The sequence below is a fragment of the Dreissena polymorpha genome, chromosome 15 (genome assembly GCF_020536995.1).
Source record: "Dreissena polymorpha isolate Duluth1 chromosome 15, UMN_Dpol_1.0, whole genome shotgun sequence".
In the NCBI taxonomy this organism is placed as follows: Eukaryota; Metazoa; Mollusca; class Bivalvia; order Myida; family Dreissenidae; genus Dreissena; species Dreissena polymorpha.
In genome coordinates, this window is record NC_068369.1 from 20,205,844 (window position 1) to 20,223,174 (window position 17,331).

Below are 17,331 nucleotides of genomic sequence, written 5' to 3' on the forward strand. Positions count from 1 at the left end.
TCCTAGAATTCTTTTTGTTTTTTACTATTTTTTAGTTCATTTGAGTTGAACTTAAGTTTTGTCCATGGATTGAAGCTTCTTTCCTACCAATAAAAACTGTTGTTTTTTCTGGGGCTATGCTCATATTCCATTTTGTGCACCATTGGTTTAATTTTTCCAACTCTGTATTTGTAGATTGTATGGCCTTGTTGATGTCTGTATCGCTGTTGTAGAGACAAGCATCGTCTGCAAATTCTATGTGCTGGCACAGCACATTTGTCATACAGTCGCTTGTATAAAGGTTGCAGAGAGTGGGGACTAAGAACAGACCCTTGTGGGATGCCTATGTTTGATGTCATTACTGGTGATTTAAAATCATTGATCTTTAAGTAAAATTTTCTATCTGACATAAACTCTTTTAAATAAATCCACAGTCTTCCTCTTATGTTGTTTTCTTCAGCTTTTTCAACAGACCCTCCCTCCAAACTCTTTCAAAGCATGACTCAAAATCCATTGTCACTAATACGGTATTTTCAGATTTCCCATGTTTTCTTGTATGTGTTCACCATTTTAAGAACTGCCTGTGTACATGACCTAGTTTTTTTTGTATGCATATTGAGTATTGGAAAACACATTTTCAGATTCTAGCTTCCATGTGAGCCTTAGTTTGATGATTTTTTCCATGAGCTTTCCAACCACACTACCTAAGGTAATAGGTCTATATGATTTAGCTTCATTGTAGTTGTCCTTGTTTGGTTTGGGCAGCATAACTTTGGGGTCTAATTTGGGGTCTGGCAGTTTACCTTGCTCCCAACATCTCTGAAAGAGAAACTTAAGTCCCAAGCACCATCTGTTCTCCTCCCTTAGTTATCATTGTACCCAAAATTTGTTCTTCTGGACTTGGAGCACTTAGTTTATTCATACCCTTAATTACCTCTTCTACTTCTTTTATTGTTATATCACTTTCCTCAACTTCTGTTGGTGTTTGTGTTAATTTTTGCCTTTCTGTTTCTTCTATTTGTACGGACATCTTGTTTCACTTTTTCATACCATTCTGGTAAATGATCTTTAACTGCCAACATTTCTTAACCATAGATAATTTTCATCTATTGTAGATATCTTCATCATCTACTGCCAAAAATTATCATTTCTTAGTATTGGTTGAATCACTGGTTTATTGTAATTATTACTTGTTTCAAAAGTATGTATTTGTCGTTGTTGTTGTTGTTCTTTAAGTTCAATTTACATCTGAATATGTTAAGCGCACATTTAGTAACTATATCTTAAGAGCGTCTATATGATCATGATAATCAGCTGTTCACTGTCAAAGGGAAAATGTAAACACAGGAGAGATTGAGATAAGTACTTGTACTTGCTACTTGTAATTAATAAATTTAATTTTAGACCTGATTGGGAAACAAAAAAGTATGTCTTGCTAATGTGAACACGAACTCAGCTGAATAAAAAACTTTGTGAAAAGAAACTTTGATATAATGTTAAATTTTGCTGAATAAATATGTACTTTGAGAATAAAATATTTTGTATTGTTTTCTCATTACTATGCACACAGTTACTTAATCTTTCTATAGCAGCCTTAAATTTTTGTTTTAACTTTTGTTCCAGCCAATCTGAAACGGATCAAAGGCCAGTATACCGATTCTGCAGTTCAGCGCTGCAGTCTGATTTCCGGAACAGTTGGGAAAGGTTTGGAAGAAAATTCATAAGCCAGGCAAATAATTGGTCGATCAAAAAGGGCACATGCAGCGCACACACGAGACTTAAAGAAGTTTGTGAAATTTTATAAAGGTGAACGCCTTTTCCAATGCCTGCCTGGAAGACATCACAGTTCTTATGAACATTTTGTTCACAGTATTCCACTGAGAACACCTTCAAAACTTAAGGACAGATTGATGAAATATTGTGTTAAAACTTGTCACAGAAAGGTTGTTGCGCTAATGAATCAGAATATTTGATCATAATACACTATAGTAGCACTGAAGTAGTTGAATAAGTGACTTACATGCACTAACTATTTCTAACTTACAACTTTGAAAGTAATTGCTTAATATTTATGGAAAATTAATAACCAATTGCAGCTTATAAAATTAAAAATTTTGTCTATTTTTAAATTGTTCAGTAGGACATTGCACCGTGACAATTAACTTACATACTTGCATGATTTTTAGCATGGATTTGCTGACGGTGGCACTGCTCACTTTTCTTGATACGAGTTTTAACAGTAGACTTCACAAAGTCTGAGAAAATCTTGTACAATGCACAGGCTTCATGTAAATGTCAACATATATAAATGGCAGCAAAATATCCATATCACATTTTGTAATTGAGTACTTGATGATGGCCAGGATTTATTGCAAAAATGGCCTTAGCATATGCAGCCAAATGTAGGTTGTGTTTTCTAATCCTCATTAGCAACTAAGTGAGTATTGTTCAAACTTTCACAGTTGAATGGCCTAAATGTGAAGATGGCCATATAAAACATGAGATTAGTTCCTTGTTTGACAGCAAATATACAAAAAAAAAAACCCCAGCAGTATAGCACTCCCATTGAATGGTAAAAAATGTCCATACATGAGCTGTTACGGGCCATAACTATGTCGTTCATTGTGAACTTTTAAAATCATTTGGTACATTTGTTATATATCATATATATCATATCATTGGCAGGAGGTCTAAATTCGAAAGAATTACGTCGATATCTCCAAGGTCAAGTTCACACTTTGAGTTCAAAGGTTAAAAATGGCCATTAATGAGATTGTCCCGGCCATAACTATGTTGTTCATTGTTAGATTTTAAAATCATTTGGCACATTTGTTCACCATCATTGGCAGGAGGTCTCAATGCAAAAGAATTAGATATCTCCAAGGTCAAGTTCACACTTTGAGTTCAAAGGTTAAAAATGGCCGTAAATGAGATTGTCCAGGCCATAACTATGTTGTTCATTGTTAGATTTTAAAATCATTTGGCACATTTGTTCACCATCATTGGCAGGATGTCTCAATGCGAAAGAATTACGTCAATATCTCCAAGGTCAAGTTCACACTTTAAGTTCAAAGGTAAAAAATGGCCATAAATGAGATTGTCCCGGCCATAACTATGTTGTTCATTGTTAGATTTAAAATCATTTGGCACATTTGTTCACCATCATTGGACAGTGTGTCCTGCAAAAGAATCACGTTGATATCTGCAATTGCAAGGTTACACTTTTGTCCACCATGCTTTCATTGACTGATGGATTTATGCGTGTCCAAATGTTAAATTAAACATTAACATGAACATGAACATTTCTTCTGGCAGTTACAAGCAGCGCAGGCACATATGACATTCACACGCAACGCCTTTGCTGTTATTGCCACACACTTTTGTTGGTGCCTTGAATGTCGGAGTCACCGACAACAAATCCATAATGTATTGCCGGTAGCATTCCTCACTCTTGACAAGTGTCTTTATTTCCTCTGAACAGTTCAGCAGGGATACTTTGGTAGCATACATTTTGGCCTGTGCTGCCTTTCCATCACGACCAGCCCTTCCGACCTCCTGCCAATAATCTTCTAATGTTAATGGTGCCCCCAGTGTATAATAAGTCTTGTATCTGGAATGTTTATGCCAATGACAAATGCAATTGTAGATATTAGAAATCTTGTGCAAGAATCTGGTTGTGTAACTCTTCCAAGATGGACTTAAGGTCACTGTTACACATACCAGAATGGTACAGTTTAAACACCTTGGCGCCATCAGCTGCATTCTTAAGGTGTGCCGTAATGTCCAAGGCAAGTCTTGCCATCTGAGTGATTCCACTTGAAGTAAATTTCACTTGTAATAATAAATAAATAAATAATTATCGGTCTTGTGTTATATAAACATGTAGTTCATGTTTCATTAATTTGTTATACTCAAGATAGTATATTTTTCAATTCATTAATACACTGTTATATTCTTATAAATTATAGGAATATAAAAGTGTATTAATGAATTGAAAAATATATAAGTTATACTGTCCATTAAGTACTGAATTTTTTCATTTTCATGTAATACCCTTGATTATTTCTTAGAAAGTCATGTTCTTTGTAGCTTTATTTTACATTATGAGCAGGTATTTCCCGAAATATTTGCTATGGCACGGAAGGAAATATTTGTGTATCATATGTTACTGGGGTACAATAGGAAGTATTAATTGTAATTGTTTTATCTCATTATTGTCTAACTTATTGTACATACGTTACATAGATAACAGCTTTCTCAGCCATCTTGCCCCTTTCAATAATCTGGTCTAAATACCAGGTCATGGCTGTGAAATCCATCCCAGATTCACACTTGATCTCCAAATGTATGTTAGGTCTGGAAAAAAATACTTTGAACTTTATATCTATCAAGTGCATGTATATATATTGTCTTCTATGAACCAAAATGTGGAGTATTTGTTACAAATATGCAATTAAGCTATACACTGTAAATGTCTTAGGTGTTTTGCAAATTATGAATCGATTGCAAGTATCATATAAAAAAAAACAATTGGAGTCATTGCAAATTCATGATTATATACCTGTCTGGAACCTCCCATTCAACTTGAATGTCTAGTTGGAGTTGCAGCTTCTGGATCAAAGCTAGCCGCACTGTCTTGGTGCATGTGGCAGATAGAAGTAGCACTGGCACATTGGTGAAAAAAACTTCTCAGCTAAACTATTCTGTTGATGCTGGTCTGAACTCATCACCCATAAATAAGTTAAATGCTAAGTATAATTTAAAAAACAACATCCAATATTAAAAATACATATTCTAGCAAACGAGTAGGAACTATAAACATGTTAGTGCATTTAATTGCAATCACATTTGAGAACTTGTGGTCATTTATTAATGAAACCTATCTCATGCTCCATAGTGAGGATTGTACCTCCCAATTACTTAGTGTTCACCATATTCATTAGAACCTTGTCATTTTCCAGTGTTTGGCGCATATTAAAATAATTTTTCAAAGCGAGTTACTGACTGAAAATGATTCATGTGGAAGTAATTGTATTTTAAGTGACTATAACTAATTTAATTACCAAGAATGAAGTAGATGAGCTTCATCTATAGCCAAAAAGTGACATTTTATCAGTGTACACATTACTTTCCAGAAAAAAAACCTCCACGTTTCGATGTTATCCAGAATCCCAGGGGAGAAGAAAATGATGGTGTACATCCCATCCTCAAACCCTGTTAACAAGCATTTCATCAATTTCAAATGAAATATATGAATTAATTGTAAATATATCAGAACAAAATTAGGGATCTGTTAAATGAGATTGCAAAGCTGAATGATTTTTTTTAATCCAAACACTATTATTTTTTACTTTAATGTTATGCTACTTTATTCTTTAACTAACTTTCATATATATATATTTGTAAATAAATATTGGTGGGGAAAAAACAGAACATATGTACATATATATTTCACCCACCTTTCTTTTCTTCTGCACTGATATCAGGACCACAGATAACAGCACTTATGCCCATACTAGCCAACTGGCGAACCTGGTCATTCATTAGAGACCTTAGTAGGGAAACAACAATGGCATAGAAATGTCTCTTATGCATGTTTTTCATCATAAGGGTTGGCAGAATGTAACATGCACTTTTACCAAACCCTGTTGGAAAAATAGCCATACAGTCAACTTTGTTGACAATGCTGGCTATCACACTAATCTGTTTATCATTCAAATCATTGAAAGTGAACTTGAATTCGCCCTTAAAAAACTCGAATTCTCGCGATATTAAATCTCGAGTAGCCATGCTTAAAATACGCCACCGGAAATATCAATCGATTATCCGTAACATGTATATTGCATGTACTTTCAGTCAGGAACTTTAAGTACTTACCAACACCGGGTAGATCTACTTATTTCTTGTTATTTTTGAATGAACACCTGCTATCTAACAATATGTTACGAACGAACAGTTTCATTACTATCATATTTGAAAGTTTCAACGACATCGGTATGCAGTTTTCGCCAGAATAATTAAAATAATCTAGTGTACTGTAAAAAGCGATCGTAATGTTTACGAAAATATTAATAGAAACGGTCATGGTCGATCCGAATGTATCCGAGTGTAACTCTCGCAGTCACGTGACGAAGCAACAATATCGACCAAATCAGATACTGTTTACTGATTACAGACATTTTCAGGTATATGTCACGTTATATGACAAGAAAAACATAAAATGATAGCCTTAAGTGATGAATTTGTTTCTCTGAGCCAGTTAGCTATGGTATTTTCTATATAAACTGCAAATTTACTGAATTATTGCATGACATGAATATGTTACGACTCTGTTTGACTTTCGATATTTAATTTCCAATATAAAGAAGTGAAACTCCAGCTGCTGGAGCAGTATTGAATTTTCATTAAAAACAATTAGTTGGTCCTTTATTTAAGGCAAGTGACCGATTGCCCAAACAGTACAAAACAGCACAATACAGCACAATACAAACCAACATAAACACAAAATATGAATAAAGCTGGGGTCACCGCCTTGGAACGGTCAATGCAAAGCATTGGGGGTTTAAACCTGGTTATAGAGCGCTCAACCTCACACTTGGCCCAGCAATATTCATAATACATTTAAGTGTAAATAAAATTTAACGTCATAGCATTGCAACTCAAATTAAAGAATAATAAAAGGGAATTAAAACGCATTCAATTTAATTACTATTTAATTACTCAATTGCATTGAAGATACAAGAGTAACAGAATTACAACTTTTTGACGAACGATCAAATAAAACTATTAACAATTGTCAACTACATTCCTTCTTTATAGAAAAGATTTGAGAATGTAGAATCATAGAGTTAATATCTCAGATAATCATCGCGCAAATACAGGAAGAAGCAGCAATAATGGGTGTAAAAATTCCATATTACATAGCTTGGTTGTTTATGTGACTGCTAAACAAATTAAAAATAAGTCTTGCAGTAATTAAATAAGAAAAATAAAGTTTATTTTGGAACTCCTCTTCATTTTCACTCAGGATTATGGTGTCATCTGCATAGAGCAAGACAAGTAATTTAAGGAAGAAAATTGAATTATTTATATTAACCTCTAGACTTATCCCATCACCCGTTTGTTGTAAGAAGGCATCAAGATCATTCATGTATATTGAAAAAAGTATAGGAGATAGATTTTCCCCTTGTCTCACTCCTAAAGAACTAGAATACATTTGTGATAATTCACCATTGAGAGAAACACACGATTTAATATTAGAATACAGATTTTTATAACGGTGAATATTTTACTTTGAATGCCCAGTTTAATTATTTTGTGCAACAGACCTGATCTCCAGATAGAATCGAATGCAGCCGAAAAATCTATGAATGTACAGAATAATTTTCTTTTAGCAGCCCTTAATTTTTGGATAAGCATATTTAATGTAAAAATATTGTCGCATGTCGAATAACCAGAACGAAATCCAGCTTGATTTTTATGAAGTAATTCATTATCTTCTAGAAAAGTGTTGATTCCTTTGTTAATTACGGCTGTAAATAGCTTGCCTAAGTAACTTAAAATTGTAATCGGTCTGTAATTGTTAGAATCGGGCTTTGATCCTTTATTTTTAAATATGGGTTTTATTGCACCGATTAACAAAGTTTCAGGTAAGATTCCGGTGTCTAAAATTGTGTTAAAAAGACTGCAATATATTGGGAGCATTTTCAAAGAAGTGTTCTTAAGGAATTCATTTAAAATATTTTCAAATTGCGATGGCGCTTTCCCATTTTTTAACTTTATAATCATTTTATTTATTTTGTTGCAGGTGATGGGTGTATTCTGGGTTTCGACATTATATGTTTCTGGTGTGCCATGTCCATCCGGGTCTGGTGGCAATATATCGGGGTGTGTAGTTGAGTTAGTATCTTTAAAGAATTTAAAAAAAATGTTCGATATTCGGGCTGTCATTTACTATTTTACTTTTATTTATATTGTTTAATAGATTCCAATATTCTTTGGGTTTCGAGGCATTCATTGACCGTAACTTATTTTCTACAGTATAGTTATGTTTGTTTATGAACGTATTGAGCACGTGTTTATAGTGGCGGCTAGCCGAATCTAGGCTATGTTTATTTACTTGGGATTTGTGTAATTGGTAAGCTAAAGTGCGTGGTTGTATTTACTTCTTGCCTTGTGGCATTGAGGCCCAAACCATGGTTTTGGTGCAACTTTTAAATTGGAAGTTTTACGTCGTTGTTTATTAATTTACCGTGGGAACGATTCACGCGCAGACTGTTGGACAAGATTTGAGATTTTATTCGTAATTGTGTTTAAAAATGTTTGTATGTCATTATTTGGGCGGTTATTCAGCAGCTCTTGTATTTCATTAACTTGTGTATTGTCTATATTGGATACAAAATCGATAAGTTTATTAGGATTCCATTTAGGGGGGGGCGGGGTATGTTTTTAGTGTTTTTTTCTGTGATCGGGATTAGGTTTACAACACAGGGTAGATTTACTGTGATAGATAACAGGCTATGGCCATCTGATAAAAGTCCGTCAACGTCAATTATCTCGAACTCGTTTACATGATTAAGTAAATTGATGGACAATAGGGCATAGTCAATCACCGATACATTTCTCTAAGTGTGTTTCCCTATATTTGAGTCCTTACCAAAGCGACCATTCATGATAATTATGTTATTAAACATATTTCTAATAATTTATGTCCTGTGTTATTGGTTTTATTACATTGTGATTTACGTTGGAGTGGGATACCTAGTTGGGTTAATATTTGTGAAGGGTGAGACGTGTTCATCGTGCATTCGTCAATTTGTTGAGATAAAAAGTTATCAAGGTCGGTGTAATCGGGTAAATTGGATGTGTAACCATTAAAGTCACCAGTTAAAAGTATTTTCGAATTGTGTGCATGTATTAGTGATTTCATTTTCTAGTAGGAATAGTTCATCATCACTGTGGAATCTTGATTGTTCTGGGGGTATATACACGTAACATATAACGAAATTTTCTTGTCCATTACTTATTTTTAGCCAAAAAATGTACTCACATTTAGATTCAAGTTTTGTTAAATTTAGCTTATTCATTTCATTTTGTTTATAAAATATTCCAAACCGCCTGATTTTCGCTTATAATTTTCTAGCCGTGGCTTAGATAAAAACGTATAATTAGGGACATCGATTATGTCAAATTTATCAAGTTTTGTTTCTTGGGTGCACAATATATCATATTTTGAAGTTTATTCTTGAAATTCTGGATAATTTGATTTTTCTTTCAGACCACATGCATTTAATGATCCTATCGTGATAGTAAAACGTTTGTCAGACATATTATTATACATATTCGAATTCAAGTTTGTTTTTGTAGTTACAGGAGATGGCGCGTTTTCAGCCGAGACTGCGTCACTGTCCGAAGAAAGGGGAAGTGCTAGATCAACATGTTCACATCGAGTTTTAGACGAGGAGCATGGCAAATAAACACAGTTAACACAAAAAGCCATGTTCCCGGTGTGTCCCTAGACAACAGTCGTGGTGGGGTTGTCAATCACCGTGTTTCCGGTCGCTGGTCTTGAAGATGTTGCCGTAGACGCTTTTGACATAACTGGGTGGACCTACAGCAGGTATCCGGTCTGTTTCGATGACAATTTGGTGGCTGAGGGAGACGCTTTTCTACCGCCAGTATTGGGTGCTGCTGGAGCCTTTCCTTTGGGGCGACGTGGCGTGTCGGTTCGGACCTCCGGTTCCTCGATTTCTGTGTCCGATATTGTGAAGATTATCATTTGGACCAGCGTTAATCAACATTGGATGAAAATGTTACCTCTCAAGTGGTAACGACCTAAATGTTAACATGGCACACAAAGGTCGCTCAGGTGAGCGTAAATATTTTCCCTCTAGCAATCGTGTTGCTCCATAAACCAAATTTGTGTTAAATATTTCAGTTGTTTGTTATAAATTCATGTATGTGTGTTGGCGTTCGTATTGTTGATTTTAATTGCCTGTAAATAAGTAAAGAATCGCAATCCATGTTCAACCTTATTTTTTTTAATTACGTTCAAATATATGAATCATAATAACAACAGAACAGTAATGATGACGTCTACTGAACGTGAATGAACACTGTGTCAAGCGGTTTAAAACCTCAAACGTTTTGCAAAATTTAATCCAGGAGTTTTAAAAAACATGGCCTTTATTGACAATACCTTTCAACCTGTTTTTTTTTTCAAATAATAAAACACAACAAAACAATAATTAATATAAAATATCTAACATTTCAAATTCACGTTATTGAGTAATTAACTCCCATATACTCCAAAATAGTATGCAAGGTGAGTATGTGAAACTATAAATGACTGCATGTAAGTGCACTTTTTATTCCTTGTGAATATATAAACCAGTTTTAACCAAAACAATTCATATGTTTTTTTACAAAGAATGTGGGTATTTTGTATTTAACAATAAACCTCGAGAAGATAAATTGACACACCTGGGGGTATGATTTAATTATCTCTATGTTTACTTATATAAAATAAATAAATCATCTGCAAGCATATCTTAACATCCTTACTTGCACTTGGGTATATTCATAACGTTCTTAGACGCGGAGCAATTTATTGTTTTATAAACAACAAAGGCAGATTTTTTAAAGTGAAAAATTCTCACATTATCACAGAAGCATAACAAGTCATAAAGACATAAAATAACAATCATTAATTATGCTGCAATGGAATCAGATTAGCAGTATTGCTAAACGCATGTTGACGGACCCTGTGGTTTTTGGCCTGTGGCGTAGTCCAAAGGCCATAGTAATGATATCAATTTCTGAGCCTATCCGAATTGGCTGGCTGCTAAAGAACAAATTCCGAAACTCCGATTTACTACTTAATTCATGCGCTCTAAAAATAGTTCTTCGCAGATCTCAATAATCCGCCTTGTAAATACAGAACATCACTATGTAACATGACAGTGTCATAAAAAAAAAAGTATTGACGCAAAATTGCTTAGCATTTGCTACGACATGAGTTACACATTCATGCGAGAATAAGTTCCTCAATTGACGGTCTAGGCCAAAAAGATACGAGTGTTTACGCAGACAGTAAGGATTTTTTTCTGAGTTTTTTTTTGTGAAGACCTTACATTTGGTATTTATAAACATATTTTAAAATATTGTTATTTTATTTTGCGTTAATAAGACATTCCAGCGAAAAGAAATGAAAACAAACACAAATATTCACGATCATTCTCGAAAATAGACGAACTAACCGGATATGGTATTTCACTGCACAGATCGAGCGCGCAAATCGAAGGCGGAAAGTTCTACGTGAGACAACGTACACAATCTGTACACCGTTCTTTATCAGGGTAAGTGGAATCTCTTTTGTATACACATTACAAAGGAAGTATGAGTGCTTTCCTGATCTGTAAACTATGTAATAAAAAGCTATTTTAGGCTATTGAAAGTGATTTATTTGACGCCAACAATAACAGTTTCTTGCGGTCATGTTGTTGTTGTTGTATATATTCACCGCCTATGTAGACGAACCACTACCAGATCTGTTGAGTTGAACAAATTGTTATCGTTCCCATCATCAGTATCGTGTATTCCTCCACCGTCTATGTATACTGTAGTGTGTACACAAATATTTTCTTTTCTTACAGTCTCTGAGCTTTTGCCCTCAACCGCTAGGTTTAATCCGTATACATTCGGACCAAGGGAGAAATTCGGACAATACTTCTTCCCAAGCGCACTAAATCTAGCCCCAGGCCTTCAGTGCCTACAGCGCTTTGATTAACATTGGATTTGGTAAGAAAATAAACTTAAAAAAATCATGATTTTTTTGTGAAAAAGCGACATGTATGAATAAATGACCGTTACGAGACTTGCAAGGTAGCTTCCTTTGTATATTTGTTTTCGAAGCTATGTAAACAATCACACGTACAACTGAACATGGTTTAAAAAGACTTTATAAATTTTATTTTCATTTTATAGCAAAAGTCAAATTATTTTCATTTTATAGCACAAGTCAAATTATGTTAAATCTTTAATTAGATGTTATGTTATTAAAAATTAAAATAAACGTTATTAACGCGATCAATAGACACATGTTTGAATGAATGTGTGAGAAAAAATCCCCAAAAGTTGAATATGCACTTATGAATAGTGTAATACCGTATTTGATGTAAAGGGAAGTAATTTTCAAGGAATGTCACATATTTTTTAGAATTGCGTATAGCACATTTATTACAGATGTATCCAAAAATTCCATAACAGACAATGCAGTTTTTTTTATGCGGACGCTTATTTTCCAACACAATTGGCGCCATGGCAGTTGCAAGTGAACCCGTCTCCGCAAGACCCCACTGGCTCGCAGATTCCTGGAGAAGTATATGTAAATCATTCGTTATACAAGAAATAGTATTGTTTATTGCACGCCACATCGCAAAATATACAATAACAGCATTGTTTCGCATGCTATACCTTATTTCACGCATAATACAAAAAAATGAATAAGCTCGTTTGTTAATTAAACGTGTTTGAAATAACAATTTCATTGTTTACATTCTTTCCCCGTTATTTGAATGACTGAACTAAACATGAAATGTTGAATAAATGAAGTTATCAAATTAAAATGCTTATGTTAGCAAGGTTAAAACATTATTGAAATAGCCAAAAAGCGTAGGTCGGCAAATTCATTCGCTCTTTAACTTTCTTTAATATACTCGAGACGTGTGCCACCCTATTAAGGATGTTACATTGCAAAAATCTTCAGACTCGCTTTGCAACATAACTTTCCTTGTATTGAAAATTTAATGTTGGCAGTAAAATGAATACTTATGAAATGTAGAAAATTGATCGCAGCCATGAGCTGTTATACATTTGTACAAAAAGAGTTAAGAATCTGACCATAAAATAGTTGAGGTTCGGGCTAACGAAAACATACAACTTTTTTACTTTTACGCCGGAAAACCAGAAAACATACACAATGAAAAATATCACATATATTTTATTAATGCAATCCATATATATTATATGGATACTTTTTCAAATATTGGCATAAATTGATGCATGTCAGCATATATTAGAAAAGTTCTTTTTAACCCTGAGTCAAAAATGAGATCGATGTCTTTTTAGCAAGTACATGCAGTCTTATATAAAATCATAGAAAAACAGTATTGTACTTAAATAATATAATTAATTAACACGATACAAATAAAAACAAATTCTTACCAATTTATCATAATGTACGCGGAGGTATGAATTTACTACGACATGCGTAAGGTGTAGGTACATATGTGCAATTGTAGATGTGCCAGTAAACTATTTGCGTGTAGGCACAACATTGTGTCTGTTTACGTACGTTGTACCCTTTGTTAAACCTTATTACTTTTAACACAACTGGTACGGCATAATATTTACAACATACACTCAATTGATTCATGTAGGTCATTGTATGTACCATGTACGTTTTGGAAATGAAGGGCTCCCACTTTGATCGTTGAAAACGCTCACATAATATTAGAAAGTAGGTACATAAAAAAATTGCTTTTCCCCAAAACATTATCAATAATGGACAAGAACGTCATATGAGATATCACCACCCATGTATGGTCGACAAATGATTTGTTTCAATGAATAAAACGTAACGGTATAGACAGTTACCCGGATGTCCGGTGGCACGGCCGGCTGGCACTCCACCCTGCACCCAGACGCAGGTCGGATCCCCGAGTTCCGCTCCGTTAGTTTTGCCGTCGCCGTCGCTGTCCGCCATGCACAGGGCTTGGGTCCAAGTGCGACCGGCGGCGGAGAATGCCTTTAAACATTATTACTTTATGTATGGAGGTTTATTTGTTTTTTATTCCGACGTATCACAGTATATGTACTTTAGTCATATTGAGGCGGTAATTTAACCTGACACTTTATCAGCACATATGGCACATAATAATACTATTGCATGACTTGCTTCAATCAGATGTAGGGTGAGATGGGTCTTAACCGAATTTTCATGACCAATCATCAGGCAGGGAATTGAACTTACGAACCTACAGTCTAGCGGCTTTGCGCATGATTGCTTTTATTTTAAGATGTGCATACCGGGTAGTCTTTATTTATCCAAACCGGTACAAACGCGAGACACTGATCGTAACTTTGAGCTCGACAACTTCATCAACATTAACACAAATTGCTTTATGTCGGTCATTATCATTCAATTGTGGCAGCGATTAAAACATGACAGCGATTAAAACAATGTCAATGCAGTTATCACACAACTTGATTGCAGTAACTCACATACAATGCTTACAACAGTCAACTGGCGTGTTACTTATTAATCAGATATATAGGCAAACGGTCAAAGTCACGTTTGAGAGAAAATGTAAAAGATATACACATAGCTTAAATTGAATGTTATTTTTAATTGCTTGGTTCACATGTCAACGGGAGAGCATGAACTCTTTATAAATCAGACCCAAACCTAAAATGGCGAAGTCAAACTTAATAGCTACAAATACTCTTTTGCGAGTCAAAAACTATAATAAGACGGCATTGTTTTATTTCTCAAATATTAACACGTTCACTACACTTTTCATATCAGGCATACGGCATTTCGCAAAACACGTCGTCCATAATACAAAAATGCACTCATAGTTGTACGTACCTGCCCGAATCTGTTCTTGTTTATGGTGTGATGATTAGGATCATAATGACCTACAGCCTCCCATATCCCGCCTCCACAGGGGTTAGGCACAGAGTAACTAGTGAGCAGAAACACACGACATTTTAATCGAACTTAAAGATATGATCATAATAATGTTTTACTGTTTTAAAATAACTGATAAAGGACTGGTAGATGTTTAAGGTCTCTTGCATTAAAGGGACCTTTTCACAGATTTGGGCATGTATTGAAGTTTGTCATTAAATGCTGTATCATGATAAATGTAAACATTGGATCTAAACAGCTCCAGTAGAAAAAAAAAACAAGAATACAATTAAAGAAAGAAAGTGACCCTAAACTAGGCTCGAACCACTGACCCCTGGAGTCCTCGAGTAAAAGTCTAACGCTAAGACCAGTCGGCCATCCGTGCTCATACAATGAATGGTGTATTTTATAATTTATATAAGCAATCCACGTAGTATCACAAAATATAACGACAACAACGATCCCTCCAAATTATTCAATCGTTTCACGTTGCAACGTTTTATATGTTTCAGATTTTTAAATCGTCAACAGATGCAAATAATGGATATTTTAGAGCATGGTTAATGTTAAGTATTACTTTTTCATCACAAATATCATGACTACAACGAATATATATATATAACAAGGTATTCAACTTAAAATGACCCGAAAACAGGGTGCATCGCTTTAACAGCCATAACTTCATCAATTGTGCAGCGATTTCTATGAACTCGGTCTTTTTCAACGCATAACTGAATTTGCTTTCTGGAAATGTACATATATTGTAATATTTTTATCAACACTGTGTTAAATTTAAAGAACACGATATACAACTCGCGTGACCTACAAATATGGCTGTTCATTACACATTCTTCGTTATTGTAGTCAAAGTGAGCTGATAAAGGTTTGTATTACTGAACGAATTTCGTCTGTAGGCTTAGAGAGATTATTTTTTGATGGTATGTCTATGGTCAATAAACATGTTATATTCTATAATAAATTGAATACTTTTGATTACTTTATGATATAATTATATTTATTACCAAACATCCAAGTAGTTATTTAACAAGGTTTTATATGCATACAAGAAGTTAGTTTATAAGACGAGTCAAACTGTAATCTCCAAAGTTAATATATCATTCCAACATAGAAAACTCACTGCGCGCATTGATCAAATACAAAAAAAAAAAAAATTTCAACGTTAACCCCTTCAAATAAAAACAAATCGTTGATCAAAGACTCACCCATTAGGGAAGGAATCCCGATAGAACGGATGGGCAGAAACCGCCCCCAGAAGAACAGCTATAAAGGCGATTAATTGCATCCTATCCCTTCTCTTGCTCCGAAATGAATACTAAACTAAATCGTGTCGTACCCTAAATATTTATATATTGAGGTCGAGATTTCTGTGACTCGCACTTCTGTTACGTAACTAAGGCCAAGCAAGTATCATTTTAGTTGGCTATATAAAGTTTTTATCTGTTTTCATGTAACACTTAATGTGTAATTTTGTCCTTGTCTTCATTTAAAACATCAATCAATGAAAATTAAGGTCATATTTAATTATGAATTTCACTGGTCAATATTTTTGAGGTCGAAACAATTGATGTACGTGTTTTGAACATGATCAAATACTAATATACGGATAATACGTCTTATATAAGGAAAAAAGCTGCACAAATTATTTGGAGATTTTCTTTGTGAAAGTCGTCCAAAAGTCTTTGGTTTAATGAAAGTGTTCCACATACAGCGGAACTCTGAACATTAAAATTAGTATGGACGGGTTACCTGCTTGGAACAGTCAATACAAAGCAATTGGGGTTTAAACCGGTTTAAAGGGCCACCACCGCGTACACGTAATCCAGAATAAAATACAAATCATAAAGGTGTCTCATGAGGAATTAGAAAAAAAAGTTGCGTTTAGCGTCATATTACATAGTTTTGTTGTTAAATCTTAATATGTATACATAATCATTGTCCATACTGGAAATCGATGTTAGTCTTAAACGATCTCCAGTCGTAATAAAACAATGAAGCGATACGTGCATTCCATACACAAATTATTGATTTAAAAGTGTTTGGCCTCAAATATTGACGCCAGCTTGCAGATATATGAGATGAAAATTAAAAACCATGACGCAATCTCAATAGTTAAATGTCTATCAGTGCACAACATATTGAGGACTCTCACGCTTCAAACTGACTACACGACGTATTGGTGGACCAATTCGTTTAACGCTGACGTCAGACGTAACTATCACACTGTTAATGTATTAGGGCTCCATGTAATCCTTCGTTTAATGACCTTTTATTTCCAACTACATTACCACTTAAGATTTTCTGAAATTCTCTCACATATTCAGTTATCATATGGCAAATTATAACCTTTTATGATCGCCAATAAGTTATCTTTACTGGAAAATATGCGGTTACACCAACTACTGCCAATTGCATATTCACGTACGGTTACTGAATGACATGTTTTGTTTTCAGTCAGTTAATTTATATGGCAGACACGATTTATTTTTCCTCAAAATTATCGTCAAAGATACGTATTGTTGTTGACCTCATAATAACTGACTCAAAAACAATGCAGGCACGAAGGCGATGACCCGAGCTTAAATCATTTTTATGCTTAACATTTGTATGTAATTTTTAAGTTTTGTATCGGAAACAAGCCA

General features: G+C 34.4%; 1 protein-coding gene across 1 annotated transcript; it reads right to left on the reverse strand.

The window, feature by feature from the left end:
• Nucleotides 1–12,186: 12,186 nt before the first annotated feature.
• Nucleotides 12,187–16,062, reverse strand: LOC127860628 (temptin-like). Its single transcript, XM_052398841.1, has 4 exons — nt 15,895–16,062; nt 14,630–14,726; nt 13,636–13,786; nt 12,187–12,350 (listed from the first exon to the last, which is right to left on the reverse strand). Exons 1-4 carry the CDS (start codon nt 15,972–15,974, stop codon nt 12,274–12,276), a joined length of 405 nt encoding a protein of 134 aa, XP_052254801.1. The 5' UTR covers nt 15,975–16,062; the 3' UTR covers nt 12,187–12,273.
• Between the last annotated feature and the right edge of the window lie 1,269 nt (nt 16,063–17,331).